The sequence below is a fragment of the Dromaius novaehollandiae genome, chromosome 7 (genome assembly GCF_036370855.1).
Source record: "Dromaius novaehollandiae isolate bDroNov1 chromosome 7, bDroNov1.hap1, whole genome shotgun sequence".
NCBI classification, from domain to species: domain Eukaryota; kingdom Metazoa; phylum Chordata; class Aves; order Casuariiformes; family Dromaiidae; genus Dromaius; species Dromaius novaehollandiae.
In genome coordinates this window covers 19,560,848-19,578,878 of record NC_088104.1, presented here as the reverse complement: position 1 = coordinate 19,578,878, position 18,031 = coordinate 19,560,848, and the positions used below count along the sequence as shown (strand labels likewise).

The following is an 18,031-nucleotide window of genomic DNA, read 5'->3' as shown; positions in this document are numbered from 1 at the left end:
TTGCTACAGTGTGACAATGTCTTACTTAAGACATATGGCATCTTATATTTTCCTGAACCCTAGCTTTCATTCTATATGTAAAGCTAACTTGATAAAAACGTTTCATCCCCCAGTTTAATCCAGAATGTTATCATTTAATAATTGTCTCCTTTGCACATGTACATGAAAATGTACAATAATTTTTATGTTGATGCCAGTTACTGAAGATGCTATTTCAAAATACTGTTCAGTGAAATCTGGGAGGTTAAGCAAAGTTATGTAAGGTAAGCCAGTACCTGAAGCTTAATCGCCTGTATAAAGCTAGGTGAACACCAGGGACAAGATTTTGAAATTACCAGAAGATCCGAGTAGCAGTTCAGGCTAAATAAGATAGTTAATGGATGCTGTAATTTGCAGTTTGAACTTAAGGGTAGGTGTGTGAGAAAAAACTCTGTTGGTTTAAAAATAAAATAAAATAAAATTATTGACAGGAAAGTTAGTTGAGCAAAGAAACTCGTAATTAAATGCTAGCATGTTATTCAACTTCATAAACATGCCTTTAAAGCACTAATTAGGTTAGAGACTTAAGTGGATTGCCACCATCATGACAATGCTCTGTTTTGGGACCTGGTTATCTAAGTTTATATCCTCTGTTTGTTGGAGTCGCCTTGGACTTCCGTAGTCTGAAAGCGGCAAGGCTCAGTGTCCCGCGGCTGCTAGACTGAAGGAATTTCTCAGAGCCCTGACAGGGCTGTTCTGTTGTGTTTTGCTTGGATGGTTTTTTGATGTGGGGTGTTTTTTGTTTTGTTTTGTTTCCCCCCCCCCCGTTGACGGTGAAGAGATTCTTCTCCTCCTTGGCAAGCAAAATCCTTCTGTGACTCATTTCCAATCTTTAAGAACCGAATAGCTTAGAATAAAAAAAAAAAAAAAAGTGGTTCATGTAAAGAAGAGTATATGCTGCGGTTGTGTTTTCAATACTTATTTGTGGTTATTCTTGTTTAACTTTTACATCCAGAGGAAAACACTGGCAGTGAACTTTCTTTAGTTTAAGGCGTTCCACGGGTATGGTTCTGTCCCTGAGCATTTCCTTTTCATAACCAGTACCACTGGTTCCCTTACTGGTATGGCACAGTGCTGGCAGGTAGAGCGATGGTCTCGGAGATCAGCCTGGGAGATCCTCGCAGCTGGCTCCCAGGTTGGATGCAGTGATCACACAGCTCATACGTGGTATTTTGTCATCATCCTTTCTTGCTTAGAAGATGTTTGTTGAAGTTGATAGGAAGGACACTGCTGTGGAGGAAGGCCGATCACTGCTTAGCTCTGAGAAGGAAGACTAAGGAAGAAATGGTAAACCCGTGTGGGAACTGTATTTCTCGTGAACAAAGAAGTATTGTCACAGGGAAAATGGTCTGCTACGTAGATTGATTCCTCCTCTATTCTTGTTCAGTGTTTTAATAATTAATAATTTGACCTAATTTGAAATTGTAATTTAATTTAAAAAGAAAAATTAATGAATGTGTTTTTATGTATGTTACGTTATTGCAGGTTATTGTGAAGTCCATATGACAAAATCTCAGGAACAACTTTTGATACAAATTTGTGGCAAAGACTATAGTTTGTGAAAAAATCTTTTTGTAAAGCCTGAATCCAATTTTCAACTAACATTCATGAAAGCTGTTTTTAAACAAACAATCCCAAACTTTGGCCAGGTCTCCACTGCTAAAAGTCTTGCCAGCAAGAGCTGTATCAGCCAGGGGTGTGGAAAAACTCATACATGCTCGCTGACATCGTTGCGTTGGCAAAACCCCAGGCGTGGATGCAGCTGTGCCGGCAGAGGAGCACTTTTATCAGCTTAGCTTATGTTGTTTGGGGAGGTGATGCAACTACGCCAGCAGAAAAACTCTTCTCTTGGCATTCGCTGCTGGCGTGGGAGGCTCTGCCAGCACGGCTGTAGCAGCAGGGCTCGGTGCCATTGCAGTCCTGAGCAGCAATTGCAGCGATTGGAAGTTGAAAGGAAAAGCAGCACTGAACAAAACAGGGGCCTCTATCATTTATTTTTTACATGAAGAAGACAGTTAAGAACAGAGCAGAAAGAGTAATACAAACTTTAAAATTGAGTTTTAATGTAAGGAGCATGTTTAAATGGTATGGCTTTAAGATGCTGCTGGCCCTTTAACAGCGGTGGGTCTGTCCCGGGCTGCTGCATGGTTTTGCAGCGCGCCAAACATCTGCGCTTTGTGCTGCCTTGGGCGGGGGGCGAAGGTACGGGTTTCTGTGGGAGCAGTCAAAAGCCCTCTGTCTGTAAACTTAGGAAGACAAACTGTAATCACGTTTACATTCCCGACATATTTGGATGTGACCACTCATGCTAGAGCATCTTCATGTTTAAATAAGAGTTTAAATTCCTCACAAAGTCGTGCTTGCGTTTTGCAGGGAGATAGAGATAGGATTGCTTCTGTCTGCACATGCTTGTGCTCGCTTTCCTCTTGCCTCTGGCTAGCCGGTGACAAGATTTTACAGAACTCTGTTCGTGACATCTTAAAATGAATAATTTAAGGCACAAAGCATTGTAAGAAGTAAAAACAAAACCAAAAATACTGCAAACCGGAATAGAAGCTCTTTTTCTCTAGTAGTAATTACCAGTTAAGGTTAAGACTGGGTTGTTTATGTTGACTCTTATAGAAGCTGTACGTATGTGCATGAGAAAAGTGCTCATTTTTAAACCTTAAACAGAGGTATTTTTGATCATTTTACGCGTTTTGAGAACTCTGCCAAAGACTTTTTGAAGAAAAGAATAGCATTGTGTCAGCCCGTTTGTTCTGTTCGTTATGAAAATGTTTTGAAACTCGATGCTCTGCCATTCTGCATTGCTTACAGCCCTAAAAATAATTGCCTGGCATTACTGGAAGCAGACCGGCCTAGCTGCCCAGCTTGCGCTGGTATAGTTAAAATTCGTCAGTGTTTCCATTACAAACTCGGAGGGAGGGTTTAATCTTTTTCCCATTTTGAATCACGCCTGGAAGAAATTCTGGAGCAGAGCTTCAACTCGAGATATATGTCTTTGGAGAGATTTGACGTTTCTAAAAATCTCTGAAAAACGAAAGAGGAATGAGATTTTGATACTCAGTTTTGAACTTTTAAATGGCCATGAATATATTTCATTCTCTTTTTGGTAATAGTTCAGTTGGGCAACAGCACTGTTTCTACATATCAAAGTTGGATTTACAGTGTCTGCGTGTTGCAGTTTGCTGCTCTGTGTTGTTATCTTTGCCGCATAATAAGCTTTGCAATATACCAAACTGAAAGATTTCAAAACCTTCCCTGGCAAACGCAAAAGAGAAACACGTAATTACCATGAAGTATCTGATACAAGGCCTGCCTTTGTGCTTTTCTCCCACCACAATTTCATTCCAATTTCCCAAGGTTATATCCAAAATAGTTTCACTTTTCTTGTGTGCTAAGGCTGTAGTTTCACGAATGCTTTAAATGGACATAGGCTGTAATCCCCTCCTCTGCCTACACATTCCTGCTCCCGGCCTTGTGACAGCCAGAGCGGCTGCGTAGCACGAAACCGCATGTGGTGAACCAGAGCAGGGAAGAGGATTTTTTTGGTTCAAGCTGTGGCTACAGGAGCTTTTGTGCTCGTCCAAAGAGGAGGGTGGCACAGGGGCAGGAACAAGCGAGCCTACACCTACATTTCACTTATATATACACACATACATATATATATCTCTATATATTTTCCCCCCCCTCCGCCGTGGCTTTCCTCTAAGGGTCATAAATTGGGTCTTTACTACAAACTCCTGGAGCCACGGAGGCTCAGACTTTTGCAGGAAAGGGACTCCGTGCAGTAAATACTCCTCATCAGTGAAAACCTTGTAGTCCGTAGGTTTTTACTGGCAACTTTAGCTCTCTATATTCATTAAAATACTCCTCACTGACAACATCACAGACTGGTTTTTAATACTTTCTGCACTGTGTCTTGCTATCCTGTGGTTGAAGCGAATGATTGAGACAACTCTATTGCAAATTTTCTTTAGGACATTTTAAAGTTCCATTAAGGTCAGTTTTTAATAAAAAATTATTAAGGAATATATAGAAGTGTTTATGTGCTTATTTCCTTTTGAAACTTGAATTACTTGTAATGATACAGAGCCTTTTTCTTGAGATTCTTGAAATAATTCAGAAATACTGAGATCAGTGGCAGTTTGAAAATAACACTAAGGGACAATATTAATTTAAAAAGTCTGGTCCTTAAAAGCTGTCTAAGCTCCATTTCTATCTTAACAAAAAAAAAAAAAAAGGTGAGATACGCAAAGCCAGCAGAGATGCAAAACAGTTTTCTAATTATTTTGTATATTTCTGGATAGATTAAGGGAATGACATAATATTAACGTCTGCTACAAGAATTCCTTTATGACGTGGAATCGTCTTAGCGAAGTAAACTTAGTTTATACCCGTTAAAACATAGAGCAACAATATCTCTTATTTCATTTCCACATCAGCTGCCCCAATGAAGAGTGATAAAATCCTACGAGTGATACGCAGCAGAGGCTGTATGTAATTTGAATGAGTCACGCGTCAAGAGTGCTTCAGATGATCGTTTGGTATCTTAGAACGTGTCTGTGCATCCTGTCCCGAGCATGGTATGAAAGCAGCTGTATTTGGCACACATGAGTAACTATGCACAGATTTCACATAGCGCTGCTAACGGTGAATGGCATTGAGACAACATGCGTGTTGCAATTGCTATCTGTTGTTAACTCTACCCTGCTTCTTCCTTTGCAGCAGTCCATTGTACCAGCCCACCCGATGGCTCCTCCTAGTCCCAGCACCACCAGCAGTAATAACAACAGTAGTAGCAGCAGCAACTCAGGATGGGATCAATTAAGTAAAACAAACCTGTACATCAGAGCACTGCCTCCAAACACCACTGATCAGGACCTGGTTAAACTATGCCAACCGTAAGTACTATGCTTAAATGTAGATTAGAAAATGATACCTTAAAAACTCATAGTAGGTGTACAATATGAGTGTTTGGATTATGAGGGAAGAAAAAGAGATCCTTAAATAAAAATACTCATCCTATGCTATGATGAGAATTTTCCACAGAAATCGGGAGAAGCAGAGTATGCTTGGCACTTTGGAGAAGCAAAGAACAGCATAACTATAGTGGTGAACAGGTACAACCCATTTTTGAAGTAACAGCTATGGTCCCCCATACTCCTGCCTGTTTATGGTGCTGCTGAAATCACAAAAAATGAAAGTTATCACCCAAATGTGGAACTTAAGAACCTACAGTGGAGGGTCTCTGTTCACCGCTAGCATAGATCTGTCAGTACCAACTCCTCAAGTAAGTGTTCTGTATCAGTGTAAATGATAACTTGCGTTTTGAAGCTTACCCTAGTTTCAGGCTAATTTGCACTGGCCCTGTACAGTTGTATTTATGATTAAAATAGGGCATCCATGAAAGAATACTTGCTAATGGCTGGAATTCTGGGTGGATGTGGCTTAGCAGAAGGTTTTCAGGCAACATTGTTAACATGAGCTTTTTCCTTGTGTGAATTTTTGGGTTTTAATTTTTACAGCAACACATGCCTTTTGTTACTTTTAAATATGGGTTGGATGCCTAGAGACTGTGTGTAATTATGTTGTTTATACACTGTTTAAAAATCACCTTTCTGGAAAGTTTTACTGACTTTTAAAAAAGTACTTAATACTTCTGAGATGCACAGTGCACCTTCTGGATCATTACTAGACCAAAATAGTTAGCTGTGTTTTTAATTTCTACCTGTAAGAAAAGACCTAGATCTCTTATTTCTGAATGAATCAAGAGTCATTTGGATTTATATGTAACACTATTGTTTGAGATTCTCAATGTAATTTCGTCTTCAATTTAGAATTTTAGTAACTAGGCATATAAAAATAGTTGCCCAAGATCACAATGCAACTTAGCAAAATAGCCAGGGAAACCTATAAATCTTGAGCCCCAGCTTTCATGAGACACTTTTATGTTTGTGAATATTGCAAAAAATATGATATCTAATTTATAGTGAAGAAGTTCCTAATTTTTCATTTTGAAACAAGACTTGGATTTCCAGGATAACAGTCACTTATCTACTGATTTGTAGTCTTAGGATTATAATTAATTATAATTAAATAACTTACTGTTATTTCTTGAAAGAAAAAATATTTCATTTGCTGTTGGGAAAATGACCAAATGGAAATGATAAATTTTACAGAAAAAGGAGCAGATTATCAGTCTGTGAAAGGATCCATTGATAAATAATATATATTTTCACAACTTGCCATGTAAAGAAGACCTCTTATCACTTGGCATTTGTTTTGCAAATGCATGTTTTACAGAAATGGATTTTACCCCCCCCCCCTTTTCATCTTTTGAAATCATGAAGAAACCTTTGCCTGCACACTCATGTTATTTCAAGACAAAGCTGTGAGGTTATTTTTCACTGGAGCCACCCAGTAAACTCCTGTTTATTGCAGTGGTTACTATAGCTCCTGAATCTCTCTTTGAAGATATTTTGGTGTGCTTTGGTCTTAGGTGCTACTGACACATGAACATCCTAGAAAAAGATACCCAATGTTTTCCTATCATTAGTCCTTTGTGTCTTGGATTGTCAAAGATTCTGACTTTTTTGTTATTGCTAGTCAGATCAGCATGAATTTTATAAATAAAGGGCAAAAACTGCAACCATGCAGTTTTTAAATGAATTCTGAAGTGAATTTAACGACTTGGAAGGCTGTTGCAGTTCTTGCTGTAAGATATTTCTCTCCTAAATATCTTACTTGGGAGAGGTCCTGTATCAAAATTCTCCATTTCTGCTGAGGAACCAAGTGAGATATCCAGGATTTTCAGGCTTGGAACATCTTTCAAAAATCTGGGTAATCTATTAAGAGCCTTAGAGTTCTCTGCCAACATAGCCCCTTAGCAACTAAGTTAATGTTTCAGTAAGGTAGAGATGACAACACTCTCCCTCTTCATAGAAGAGCAGTAATCCACTTCTATAAACTATGGAGAGTTTCAGATGAAAAATTTTTCCCTCCTACAAGTCTGCCTAAACTTCCTGGAAATAGAGCGCAAGATATTTTTGTAAGTGGACCTGGTAGTAATAACTAGCTGCCTCGCTGGAACATCCTTTGCTGCTTGAAATGCTTATAATTTTTGAAACTACTTAAAGTAAATAAGCTTTTCTATGCATATCATTAAAGAGAACTGCAGATACATTCTGTGTTTATTGTTATCAATAAAATATGCACAGTCTTCTTTCTTTTTCTGTCTGTTTTTATTGAATTAATACCACCAGCTCATTCATAGAAAAAAGAAAAAGTTAAGGGTTATAAAATTAGTAAATGTGTATTTGTAGAGTGAATGGTTTGAGTTTATCTGTTTTTAAACTGAAAGAACAGATTTTTGGTTTAGTTTTGCACATTTCTTTGAAATGTTTTCTAAACAAAATACAGAGTATTGACCTATCAAATAATAATTAGAAAGTGAAACTCATTGTTCATTTTCATTTTGTAAGCTGATGTAATGCAAAATAAATGAAGAATAAAATCGTGGACTCAGAGAAGGTAATGAAAAAAACCTGCTGTTTACTCCAAATCTCTAAAATACTTTCTTTAGGTCTCTAAAATTGCCTAAAATTTAAGAGTTTTTTTACGGGGAAGTTTTAGAGTAATATTAGCTCCTCCTCCCCATATAGACTGGCTCTTGCCCCCCTAAGAGGGGGCACCCACTGGAGTTCTTGATACTGAACTGGTTACAGAATGGACAGAAAGGCTGCATAGTGCAGAAATGGTCTTGCTAGCTGCCAATAAGCAGGTTTCAGTGGATGTACAGAAAGAGGTCACTGGCATTACTTTTTTTTATCTTTAGAATTTATACAGCATGACTGTGGAAGGATTATCCTGTTGTCCCTTAGTTTGGGAATTTCACTCGTAGATTGCTTGGCTGTTGTCAGACGAGATAGAAAAACAACTCTGGGTTGAAGAAATAATGGTTAAAAAACATTATCATCACTGCCAATGCCAGAAACATCCAATTTGTACAGATTTTCCCTCTGATCAAATCTGGTTTCATTCATATGAATTTGAAGACATTGCCTAGTCCATTCTTCCCATTCCTGATTTGGTCCAGAACTTAGCCCACAAGCCTTAGCACCCCCTTTCCACCCCGTCCCTCCCGCTTCAAATGATGTAGTTTCAGTGCTCTCGGATGTAGCTACCTGTGTGATATTTCTCCTTGTAAGGGGAAAAGTTTTTTGTCCAGAGAATATAAACAATTATGTGTGAAACTATATGCCTCACAAGGACATCTGTACTGGTTTGAATTAAACAGCATAAAAGTTTGCTTATTTTCCCTTCTGGAATGACAACGTGGACTTGTATCATATACTGTACTAAAAAGTTATTGAAAATTATGATTATTGTAGAGAAATGTTATTTTCAAATATATTCCCTCTGGATATAGTGCACAAGAATCTACCGAATTCTTGTGTGGGGGGTCTGGTTATACAGTGACTTTTATTTGCTTTAGTCAATCTGTTTGCTTTAGTTCTTGCTCACAACAGCTAGCAGTGCTAGTTTTTAACATGTTTTATTTTGATTAATTATTTTTGGTGAATCATTAGAGGAAACCTCTTATCAAATTATCAAAGTGTTGGGCTTGCTTTCCTGTTGTAACACAGCCATGGATTATTTACGAATACAGTTAACAAATGTTCACCGTTTTTGTGGAAACGTACTTTCCTGGCAAGAGAGCAATTTTGCCAATATATGTCTCTACAAATCTGTCCCCTACCTGCATCTGCGCGGTTCTTTTTGCAGTGCTTGATTTGGAGAAGCTTTTTCCTCTTCTCCAAGATTAAAACCGCATATTATATTTCTGTTACGAAGGCTCACCTGGGAGCCCAGCTATTTTCAGACTGCATTATTGGCTTTTGTGCGGGAAATGGAGCTGCCGCGTTTCTGAGCAGTCCATTCGAACGCGAGCCTGCTACTCCAGTTCCGCACTGGCAAAACAAATTTCTTCCTATCAGTTGTGCCAGGGGCAGAAGTGTGGGGAAGAATAAGATATGTATTTTGTTTCTTGCGAGACTGTCAGAGCAGCAGCTAAGAACAGAGTCCTGCTCGTTACGGGATGTCGCATGAGTCAGTTCCGTCCCCAGGAGCTTTCCATTAGGTGTGCGAGGGCAGGCAGAGCAATCAACACTGTGGCCCACAGACACCATCTTTCCAGGAGGAGGTGAGGCAGGAGAAATTAGCTAAATAGAAGGGGAAAAAAAGCAGAGAAAAGGAGAAATTGGAGTAAACAGGTGATGAGCCTGGTTTGGGGAAGCCTGCGGGGAAGCAGCCGACCTCGGCAGTGTCCGTGGCGCTCCGGGTGGTTTCTGTGGCTGCTCTCTGTCCCGCTCTCTTGCTCTGCTCTGCTCTCTTGCACTTACTTTTCCCAAACCGCGTGATGCTGTTGCAGGAAGCCTGCTGTCGGGAGCGAGCCCCATTGAGAAGCGTGGGCTGCGCAGGGTTGCTGGTAGCCTTGGCCATGCCTAACCGTGCTGCCTTTCCCTGGGGCAGCTATGGATACTTGTGCCTCCTTCAGCTGTTGTGCTGGCTTTTTGTTCCTAAATGAATTATTTAGAGATCATTTGCACCTTTTGATTTGGTGAGTGTCTGTTGGACAGTTGTTTCCTGTGGTTTAGTTAATATCTGAGGATCTGAAAATACAAGGTATAATTCGTTCCAGTTATTTCCCTGAAGTCCTAGAGACTGCTTGTGTGATTAGGGACTTACGGGATTGGGGCTTATGAGATTCAGCCAGGAGCTGGTAACTTGCTTTGACACATTTTCTAGGTGCTTTCCAGACTCCCACTAAGTGCTGTGCTTCACTGCGTGTGACCTTTATGCCCAAACCACATGGCTCAAAAGCCCTGTGCTTTCCACTTTCCTCTTGCCTGTGATTTACTACTTACTAGCCTGCAGCGTGGCATCTTTGCAATGCCGAATTTCTTCAGAGACCTCCTTTTGTACCATATACATCGTTGAATCAGGATGCTGCAGCAGACCCTTCTTCTCCCTCCTGACAATCCCTGGGCCCAGGGTGAGATTTCAAGCTTTGAGGCTTAACTCAGAGCTCCCACATTGAGCTGAGCGTAAATCATCAAGCCAGGCCACCTCGGGTTTGCGCAGTCCCAGGCTGTTTGCTTGTTCTGCGTTGCATGTATCAAGCTGTTTGTAGTCTATATAATATTTTTTTAAATATGTTTTTGTTCTGGACACTGTCACTCAAGCTTCCTCCCTTAAATTATTGCTGTCGGGTTATAATGCAGGCATTTAATGGGATTACAATTAGGAAAGCAGCTGGTTTAAGGTAACAAAGTTAGTGATATAATTACCCTGACAGACCATTGTGCTGCTCCAGGATGGTCAGAACATTAAAACAGAGTCATGTAGTGGCCGGCTTTGCTTAGTAGGCGCTTGGGAAATCGTGTTGAGGGAGGTGTTTTTTAAGGATTTCTTTCAGCTGAAGAGTGATTGCAGAGCTTTAAATCTCCAGCGTAATAAACACAGGCATGACTAAAACTGCTTCACCGACAGGCTAATGGTCATTTTGAAACATTTGAGTCGAATGTGCTATGTAGCTTTGTTTCCGCAGCATGAAAACTTTTTTAGATCTTTGCATACTGTAATGGTTCCCTGTTTTGGGGCAAGAGTACCCCCAAAATGTTTCAGTTGTGAAGTGCCTGCTCTTAATAAAATACTTAGATTCATAAGTCATGTGATGACCATTAGCATATTAATATTTCCCTGTTCTTTGCTTCCTGTGTAATTGTGACCTCTCACTGTGCTGCCATTTCCCATCTCCTTCAAATACATTCAATATTGAGATGTTGTGAACTGGAGCTCGAAGATTTACTGTAGCAAGGAGCTGTCATCACTGCTGTCACTTAAGAGCAAAAAAATCTGCTAATTTTGCTCAGCATATCTTATGAGAAATCAGACATGGCTGGGCTTTAGCAAATAGCTTTACCAGTAGTCTTTTGCGTTTAACTCATTTGGGAGAAGGGGCTAGGCAGGTCACCCTGTGCAGTTCACATGCTAAGGAAGGGTCTGTAGCACCTGGTGAAGACTTCCTCAGAGGGCAGGCAGCGCAAGCCCGGGAAAGCTGAACTGTGGATTTCAAAACAGTTAACTCCTCTGTGTCTCTCTCTTATTTTTAGATTTTTAAATTTTCTTTTTTTTTAGATTTTTTTCCTCTTCCAACCTTTCTCCTTTGTTCTCCATTTTCTTGTGCTCCTTCATGGTTTGTCTGCCAGCTGCAGTGAAATGTTCATAATTATGTGGAATATCATTTCATGTCACATAATTAAATGGGATACATTAGTGCCCCTGATCCTGTTCCCTTTGAGATCAGTGTGAGTATTAATACTGATTATATTGGAACAGGATCACATCTATTGTTCTTATTTTTTTTTTTTTTTATGGTGGAGAGAAGACCCCTACAAATCAGTTCTTTGAGAGGTTCATGTATGTATGTATTTTTTGTTAGTAGTAGTTTTGCAAACATCTCTAAATAAAGAACACCTGGTTTACAGCATGTCATGTGGCTGTAGGAGGAGGTAAATTCTTCAGCAGTTCAGCAGCGTGTGATTTACAGTGTGCAGCTCTGTGCCATATGGTACCAGCACCATCTTTTTCTTCATTCCTTCTTCAAGGACTGCTACATGATTTGGGTTTTACTCAGTGTGTATAATCTGCAGCAGAAACTCCCTTAATTGTACCTTCTCATTCAGTTTTGCTCTTCAAACATAACGCACGAAGAGTGGTGAAAGTGGCTTCCGTAGATGCAGTAGCTGATGGTGGCAGCGCTGTGTGCCTGTGCGGGCACATGTTGGTGTGCAATGCAGCATGACACTATGTAGAAATATCTGCAGGAGCTTCAGGACAAGTGTTTAGATAGTCCCACGTGTGCTGTGCCCAGCTGATGCACCCCGTCCCTCAGCCAGGCTGGGTGGCAGAGGAGGAGCTGTGTGTCAGTGCGGCGTATAAACTGGCTCGTCCAGCTTGTGTGGCAAGGCAGTGTGCAGCGTGGACATCAGTGTCTTAGCTGATGATCTTCCGATAGGTTGGTGTAAAAAGAAACTATCCCATTTCTATAGCTGAAATGAAATAGCATCCAGGTTTGAATCCTTTTTTGCCAGCTCCACTGGAGAGGTGTGGATCTTATGTGAAGACTGAAATACTTTTTATTGTTAGGGCTTGACTCTGGTAGTCAGTGCCGAGGCATTAGCATGGTATGCTGTGGGAATTGTGACTGGCCTGAAGGTTTAATATTTGGCTTAAGTAGTAATTTCCTTTATTATTTTTTTTAGTGACTGCTTTCAGCCTGGGTTATATTATGAAGCGACTAGTCTGATGTGGTGTAATGGAAGGACTCTGTGTCTTCTCCCAAACATTTACAGAAAAGTTCAGACAGCTTTGCATTCATGATCAAATGAAATCCACTCTGAAGCCTTCTCTAAGGAGATCCAGGGTATTTTTTGCACAATAATATATTTTTGTAGATTATCATTAGGGAGCCTTATGTAGTTTTTGGGAAATTGCGACTGAAGAAAAAGTTGCCTGTAGTGTCTTAACCTCTGGATGCAGAAAATCTCTTGAGATGCTTTGAGTTTAAAACAAATATAATGGTTCTAATTCTCTTTCCATTATGTGATTAAACTGTAAATGTAATCCAAAATAAAATAATTTTTGACATTCCAACTCAAGATTTCCTTTAGTGGCAATAGCCAAATATTAACCAGCTATTCCCTTCAGCAAACCCTCTTTAAAAACTAGGAATCTGAATACAGCCGCCCTCAGGAGCTCCCTTTGCAGTTTGGTCACAGATGCAGGGACCGGCTGCTTGCACAAGCTGCAGCTCCGCTGGGAGACGAGGGCTGTGCTGCAGTGCGAGGCCCCCGGAGAGGTGATCCCATGGAATTTCCTTTAGGAAGTGGGGGCGAGGGAGGAGAGAAGCGTGGAAGGAATGCTTCATCCGCAGCTGCTTGTAAAAGAGGCACTAGGAAAACGCATCGGAAAACTACCACCATCAAAGATCGCTCGTCAGGATAACCCATGCTTCACAGGCGTTTTGAAGGGGCCTGTTTAGTTGCGGTGGACTCCTGTAAATGTTTAAAAGTACTAATTGGGTTTTCTAGTGGGTGTAATGCCGATGCCAAAACCTGTCCCCTCTGTTAAAAACACAATTTAAGCAGGAGACTCACACATACAAACTGAAGTCAGAAACCATTTCAGAACTGAATCAGCTTAGAGTCTAAATTGATTTCTGCCCTAGCACGCTTACATAAAACTTTCCTTTCTGTCAGGATACCATGCTGAGAAGAAAGCAGGAACACTATTTGCAAACAGATTCATATGTGGGATGCCTAATATCTAATGTAATTTCACATAACTCTCAGAAATCTTGTAAATTCTGAGCTTGTTTGTTAAAGGTTAGTTCTACTCGGCTCTGAATTATGCAGTGTTAACTCTTTAAAATGAAAGAAATGAGCGATCTGATGTTGACACTCTGGAAGATCAGTCATCTTCTCAGTAACCTTTCAATAGAGCAGTAATATTTTTTTTTTTTTTTGCTACATCATTGTATGCCAAGTTGCTGCTAGAGTTGAAAAAGTAACACCCCCAAATTGTATGAAAACCAGACAATAAATGTCCATATTTTACCTGGAAAATAAAAGCAGTATCAAATATAGGTAAACAAGTAAATCAATTAATCTTATAATTGAGGAAGTAGAGAGAAAAATCAGTGTTTATCTCTCTTTTTTTTAAAAAAAGTTAATCCTAGGCCCTCAATTGTTTTCCCACAACTTCTAAAGTTTTATCCTGTTCTGACATTCAAAAAATGTCACCAGCCTCAGTTCAGTTTGAACAGTGCTTTACTCAAGACTCAAAGCAATCCTGTAGAAAATTAAATTTCTAAAGCACTTCTGGGAGAAGAATTAACTTTCATCATTTAAAAATCTAATCTTTGCAGATAAATGTGTATTAAATGGGGGAAAAAAGACAAATTTTAATGTGGATGTTGTTGCGGTAAGTGGAAATAAAGTGAAGAAGAATTTGATTTGGCGTCTGATTTGATGCTGTTACTAGTACAAATGTTCCATTTGAAATAGCCTGTGTGAGTGAGAGTTAATCACTTACGGAATCATGATTTCAGTAAAAGAACTGTGCTCTAATTGTACGCTCTCCTGTCCTTTCCATTTCCTCTTGGATTCACTTTAGAATCTGACTTTCCCCAAAGAGGAAAAACTTGTAATCTGTTGATTTACTGCCATAGGAAAAATCCCCCAAGATAAACATTTTGTTATTTCACTTAGTTTGGATATTAACTGAATAATTATACTTAATTAATTGATAATTTCTGGCATTTATCTTAATTGAAATTTACTCATTAGCCCAAAATGCACGCTCTTTTAAAATATTTTTCTATATTCTCTGAAGTTATATAATCATATGTGCTGCCTTTAAAGATATAGTAGTGGATCAATATTTTTGTCTAGAAGGACATTGTTCACGTAGGCTTTACACATAATGAGTGTTTCAAATGCATAGTCATTAACAAACTTTCACAAGCCTATCAAAATACCAGCAATTATTCCAATACATTAATATGGACATTTTTTTCCTTTAATGTTGGAGTGAATGTAGTAGTAAAATAAGTGTTATGTTAATAGAAGATATAAAACAAGGGGAAAAAAATTGCTTCATACAGGATAATACAAATACTGGAGAAATTCAAAATCTTTTATTTGCAAACCCTAGATATCAGAAAGGAAATTATCCAAACACCAGAAAAAGAGCCAAGCTACTTATTTCTGGTGTGAAGGACTCTTTTTCTACTGATGGTATAAAACTGAAGAGCTTGTGGAGTCTGGAAACCAGCAGAATTTTGCAGTTCAGTATGCTGTTTTTTGGGGGGGGTTGGGTTTTTTTTGTTTTTTTTGTTTTTTTGTTTTTTTGGTTTTTTTTAGCATGTATTTGAAATCACAAAGGAACTGATGTCTCTTGCTTCTTCATTTTGAATTAGCAAACCACATGAAGAAGGAGAAGGAAAAAAAAAAGCAGCTTACATATGCCCACAAGAAAATGGCGAGCTTAATTTCTCTTGGTTTGCAGTGCGCTCATGAGGGTCTAATCTTAGAAATCACCAAGCACCTGCAGGAGCTCACAGCTCCTACTGGCAGTATTAGGATTTAAAAATACTTCACGCTCTGTAGCGTGGACTTAGTATTTGTTTGGTAGTGAAGGCTGAGCTTTTGAGCTACCTAAGAGCGTGCTGCCAGATAAACTCCGTTATCTCTAGGTTTTATCCCTCCCCTCCTTTTCTTTTAGACCTGTAACTGTACTGTACCCAACAGCAGGAATCTCTAAAGCAGTAAGTCAGAATAACTTGGCTGAGTTATGGAGAAGCTGTCTGGTAGGGAGAAGAGCAACTCTTTCCTGTCAAGGCCTGAGGGTATCAGTGTGGTGGGTTATCCAGCAGGGCTGACGTAGTGATCTGTGTTTCCTTCCCCACGTCACTGTTTGCAATACCGTGATCTCGAAAGGAATGTTTGTAAACCATCTGTGTTTTTTTCAGATAGCCTATATCCAACACCCAGTGCTTCCCACGCAGGCTTCATCTTAACTTCATTTTTAAGGCTTGTTTATTTGTTGCCAAAGTATATTTGCTATATTTTGAATATCTTAAGTATTGAGACGGAAAGTATTGTTCCATGTTCCCTTTTCTCAGTGACAGCGGCAGCTTACAGGGTTTCCACGCTGCAATACAAAGTAGTAGGAGTAAAATACCATTAGCCAGTATTGCCACTGAAAACAATCTATCGTCATACCATGGCCTCAGCATGAATGTGTTCTTTATTATTTTGATGTAAATCAGGATCAATTCTTTTTGAAGATCTTCCAAATACTCATAGCTGTGACATTATAAACATATACAATAGTCTGTCTCAGTTTTCTGTTTCTTCCCCAGTGAATTGTGTGTTACTTTGTTCCATGAGAAATTCCAAAGGTTTTTCCACCCATTTCCTTGATTGCTTATTCAGTTAAATACTTGTTAATTCTCTTTGAAGTTTGGGAGGTCCACTCTGAATTATACAATTTTGCAAATATTGTTAAATATTTTGAAAAGAGTGGTTCTCAGTAGAAGAAGGGACAGCCCTCTGTATCACTAATCAGCTCTTTGCCACCTAGCACTCTGGAAATGATGTTCAGGTAGTCGTCAGTGTGTTGGATGACTGAATTTTGGTTGAACTGATAAGGTAAAAAACCAGGTAGGTTTCAGTGGATCACAGAAAAGGCTCAAGCTGTTAAGATGTTCTTGAGTAGACAGCCTGGGTGAGAAAAGTTCTTGACTCTCATTCCTTTTTGAGAAGAGGAAAAGACTTTATTTTTATAATTTTTTTCCTCTGTGTTTCCATTTAACCAACAAATTGCACTCTGAGGCAATAATTTGAAGCAGACCTCATGCTGATTTAGATCAATATAAAGCACTGGACTGCTGCTTGATTTGTGGTGAGTCTTTTGGTCTTCTCTATTTAAGATGCTGCACTTTGTAAATGTTGCTTAAAAATATATTGATCCACAGACAGTGTCTGTATTCTCTACATAGAGCCCTTCACCTGAGCTCGCTAGGTCCAAACTTTTCTCCTAATTAGAGGAGATTATTTATTTAGACTTACTACTCTTTTTGTCATGAGAGATAGTTACCAGGAAACCATAAGCAGTGGGATGCTGGTTAGAAGACTGTGGTACACAACTGCCCCATGGCTAGCTGTAGGAGGAGGCTGATGTTTTACCTGCTTTCAGAAAGTGCCCGTTGATTTGGGACCAGCAAGTGTTAAAGGTGGAATACAGAATTTAAAATTTTGTTGGAGCTTAGAGGAGTGAGACTCCACACAGCTCCAAGATTGTAGCTGAAATTTGAGTAGTTGCAGGAATTTACTTTCAAGGGTAACTGGTTGCTGACCAAGCCTTTTAGTGATGTTTGTATGTTGAATATAAATTTTCAAAACATCGTCAGTTAGGTACATATATAAAAATGAAATAGTTTAATTAGAAGTAGAGCAGAATTGCATCTAAATATGTAGTGAACCAAGATGCTTAGTTTTTTATAATTAGCTTGCAATGTACTCCACAATATACTAATAAAAAACACTTCTGAAGAAATAATCTGGTGCTATTTATCAGATCTCACCACACCAATTCTAGTTAGATTTTTTGCCATGAAACAAATTCGGTTTCTGTTTCTCTGGATGAAACTTAATGGGTTCCTGTGATAGAAGACATTTTAGTGTCCTTAGGGTGCTTTAGCTTTGCTCTTTCTTCTTTTTGTGATAGTTAGGATGCCCTTTCCTTTCCTTTCCTTAAGTAACAGGGGAGGGAATGAGTCTTCAAGTGCAGAGAGAAGGAACAGTCATAATTTTACTTTGTAGTCAGGAACGAGTATTTCTGAGGGCAATGTTTTCTTCTGCTCATTCATGTCCTTTCCAAACTTTCATTTTGTTCAGTCTGACAATTTGTCAAATTTTTAATTGTTCTTCAGGGATTTAACTGGATTTGTATTTGGGCCTGGGTCACTGGTTCTTCTCTCTCCAGGATCTTATGGTTACCTTCTGGTCATGCTTGTTCCATAGGTGGTTGACAACTCAGAGTTCAACTTCTTCAGTGATGGGGGAAATGTGAGGCTGTTTCCCTCAAGCTGCTTTCCTCTAGTGGTAGAGGTCAACATTTGGCTGTGACAGCTCTCCTTTATTTTTTTGGCAGACAGTTCTGACATTCTTGTTGCTGAGATCATCCCCACTAGGGCTTTCAGAAGAACATCTGACCGAGGCTCAAATTCTTCACCTTCTGCTGTTCTGACCATAGAGTACGTTGTAGGAAAGGTGTCTATCCTTTCCCATTAATAATTAATTTGCTTCTAGATACCTTTTTTTTGACCCAGTGATCTGTGGATTTGTGGTTTCTTCCTTTT

The 18,031-nt window shown here is 39.3% G+C and overlaps 1 protein-coding gene across 7 annotated transcripts in view; it reads left to right on the top strand.

Moving 5' to 3' along the window:
- The window catches only part of RBMS1 (RNA binding motif single stranded interacting protein 1), a 153,457-nt gene that overhangs the window by 79,473 nt on the left and 55,953 nt on the right, over positions 1–18,031 (top strand). For 6 of the 7 annotated variants that reach the window (XM_064514842.1, XM_064514839.1, XM_064514840.1 and 3 more), the window contains exon 2: positions 4,768–4,943. In XM_064514842.1, coding sequence (XP_064370912.1) covers positions 4,768–4,943 — 176 coding nt within the window. Of the gene's footprint in view, positions 1–4,604; positions 4,626–4,767; positions 4,944–18,031 lie in introns of those variants that run through there. The other variant, XM_026094622.2, reaches the window with a different exon arrangement.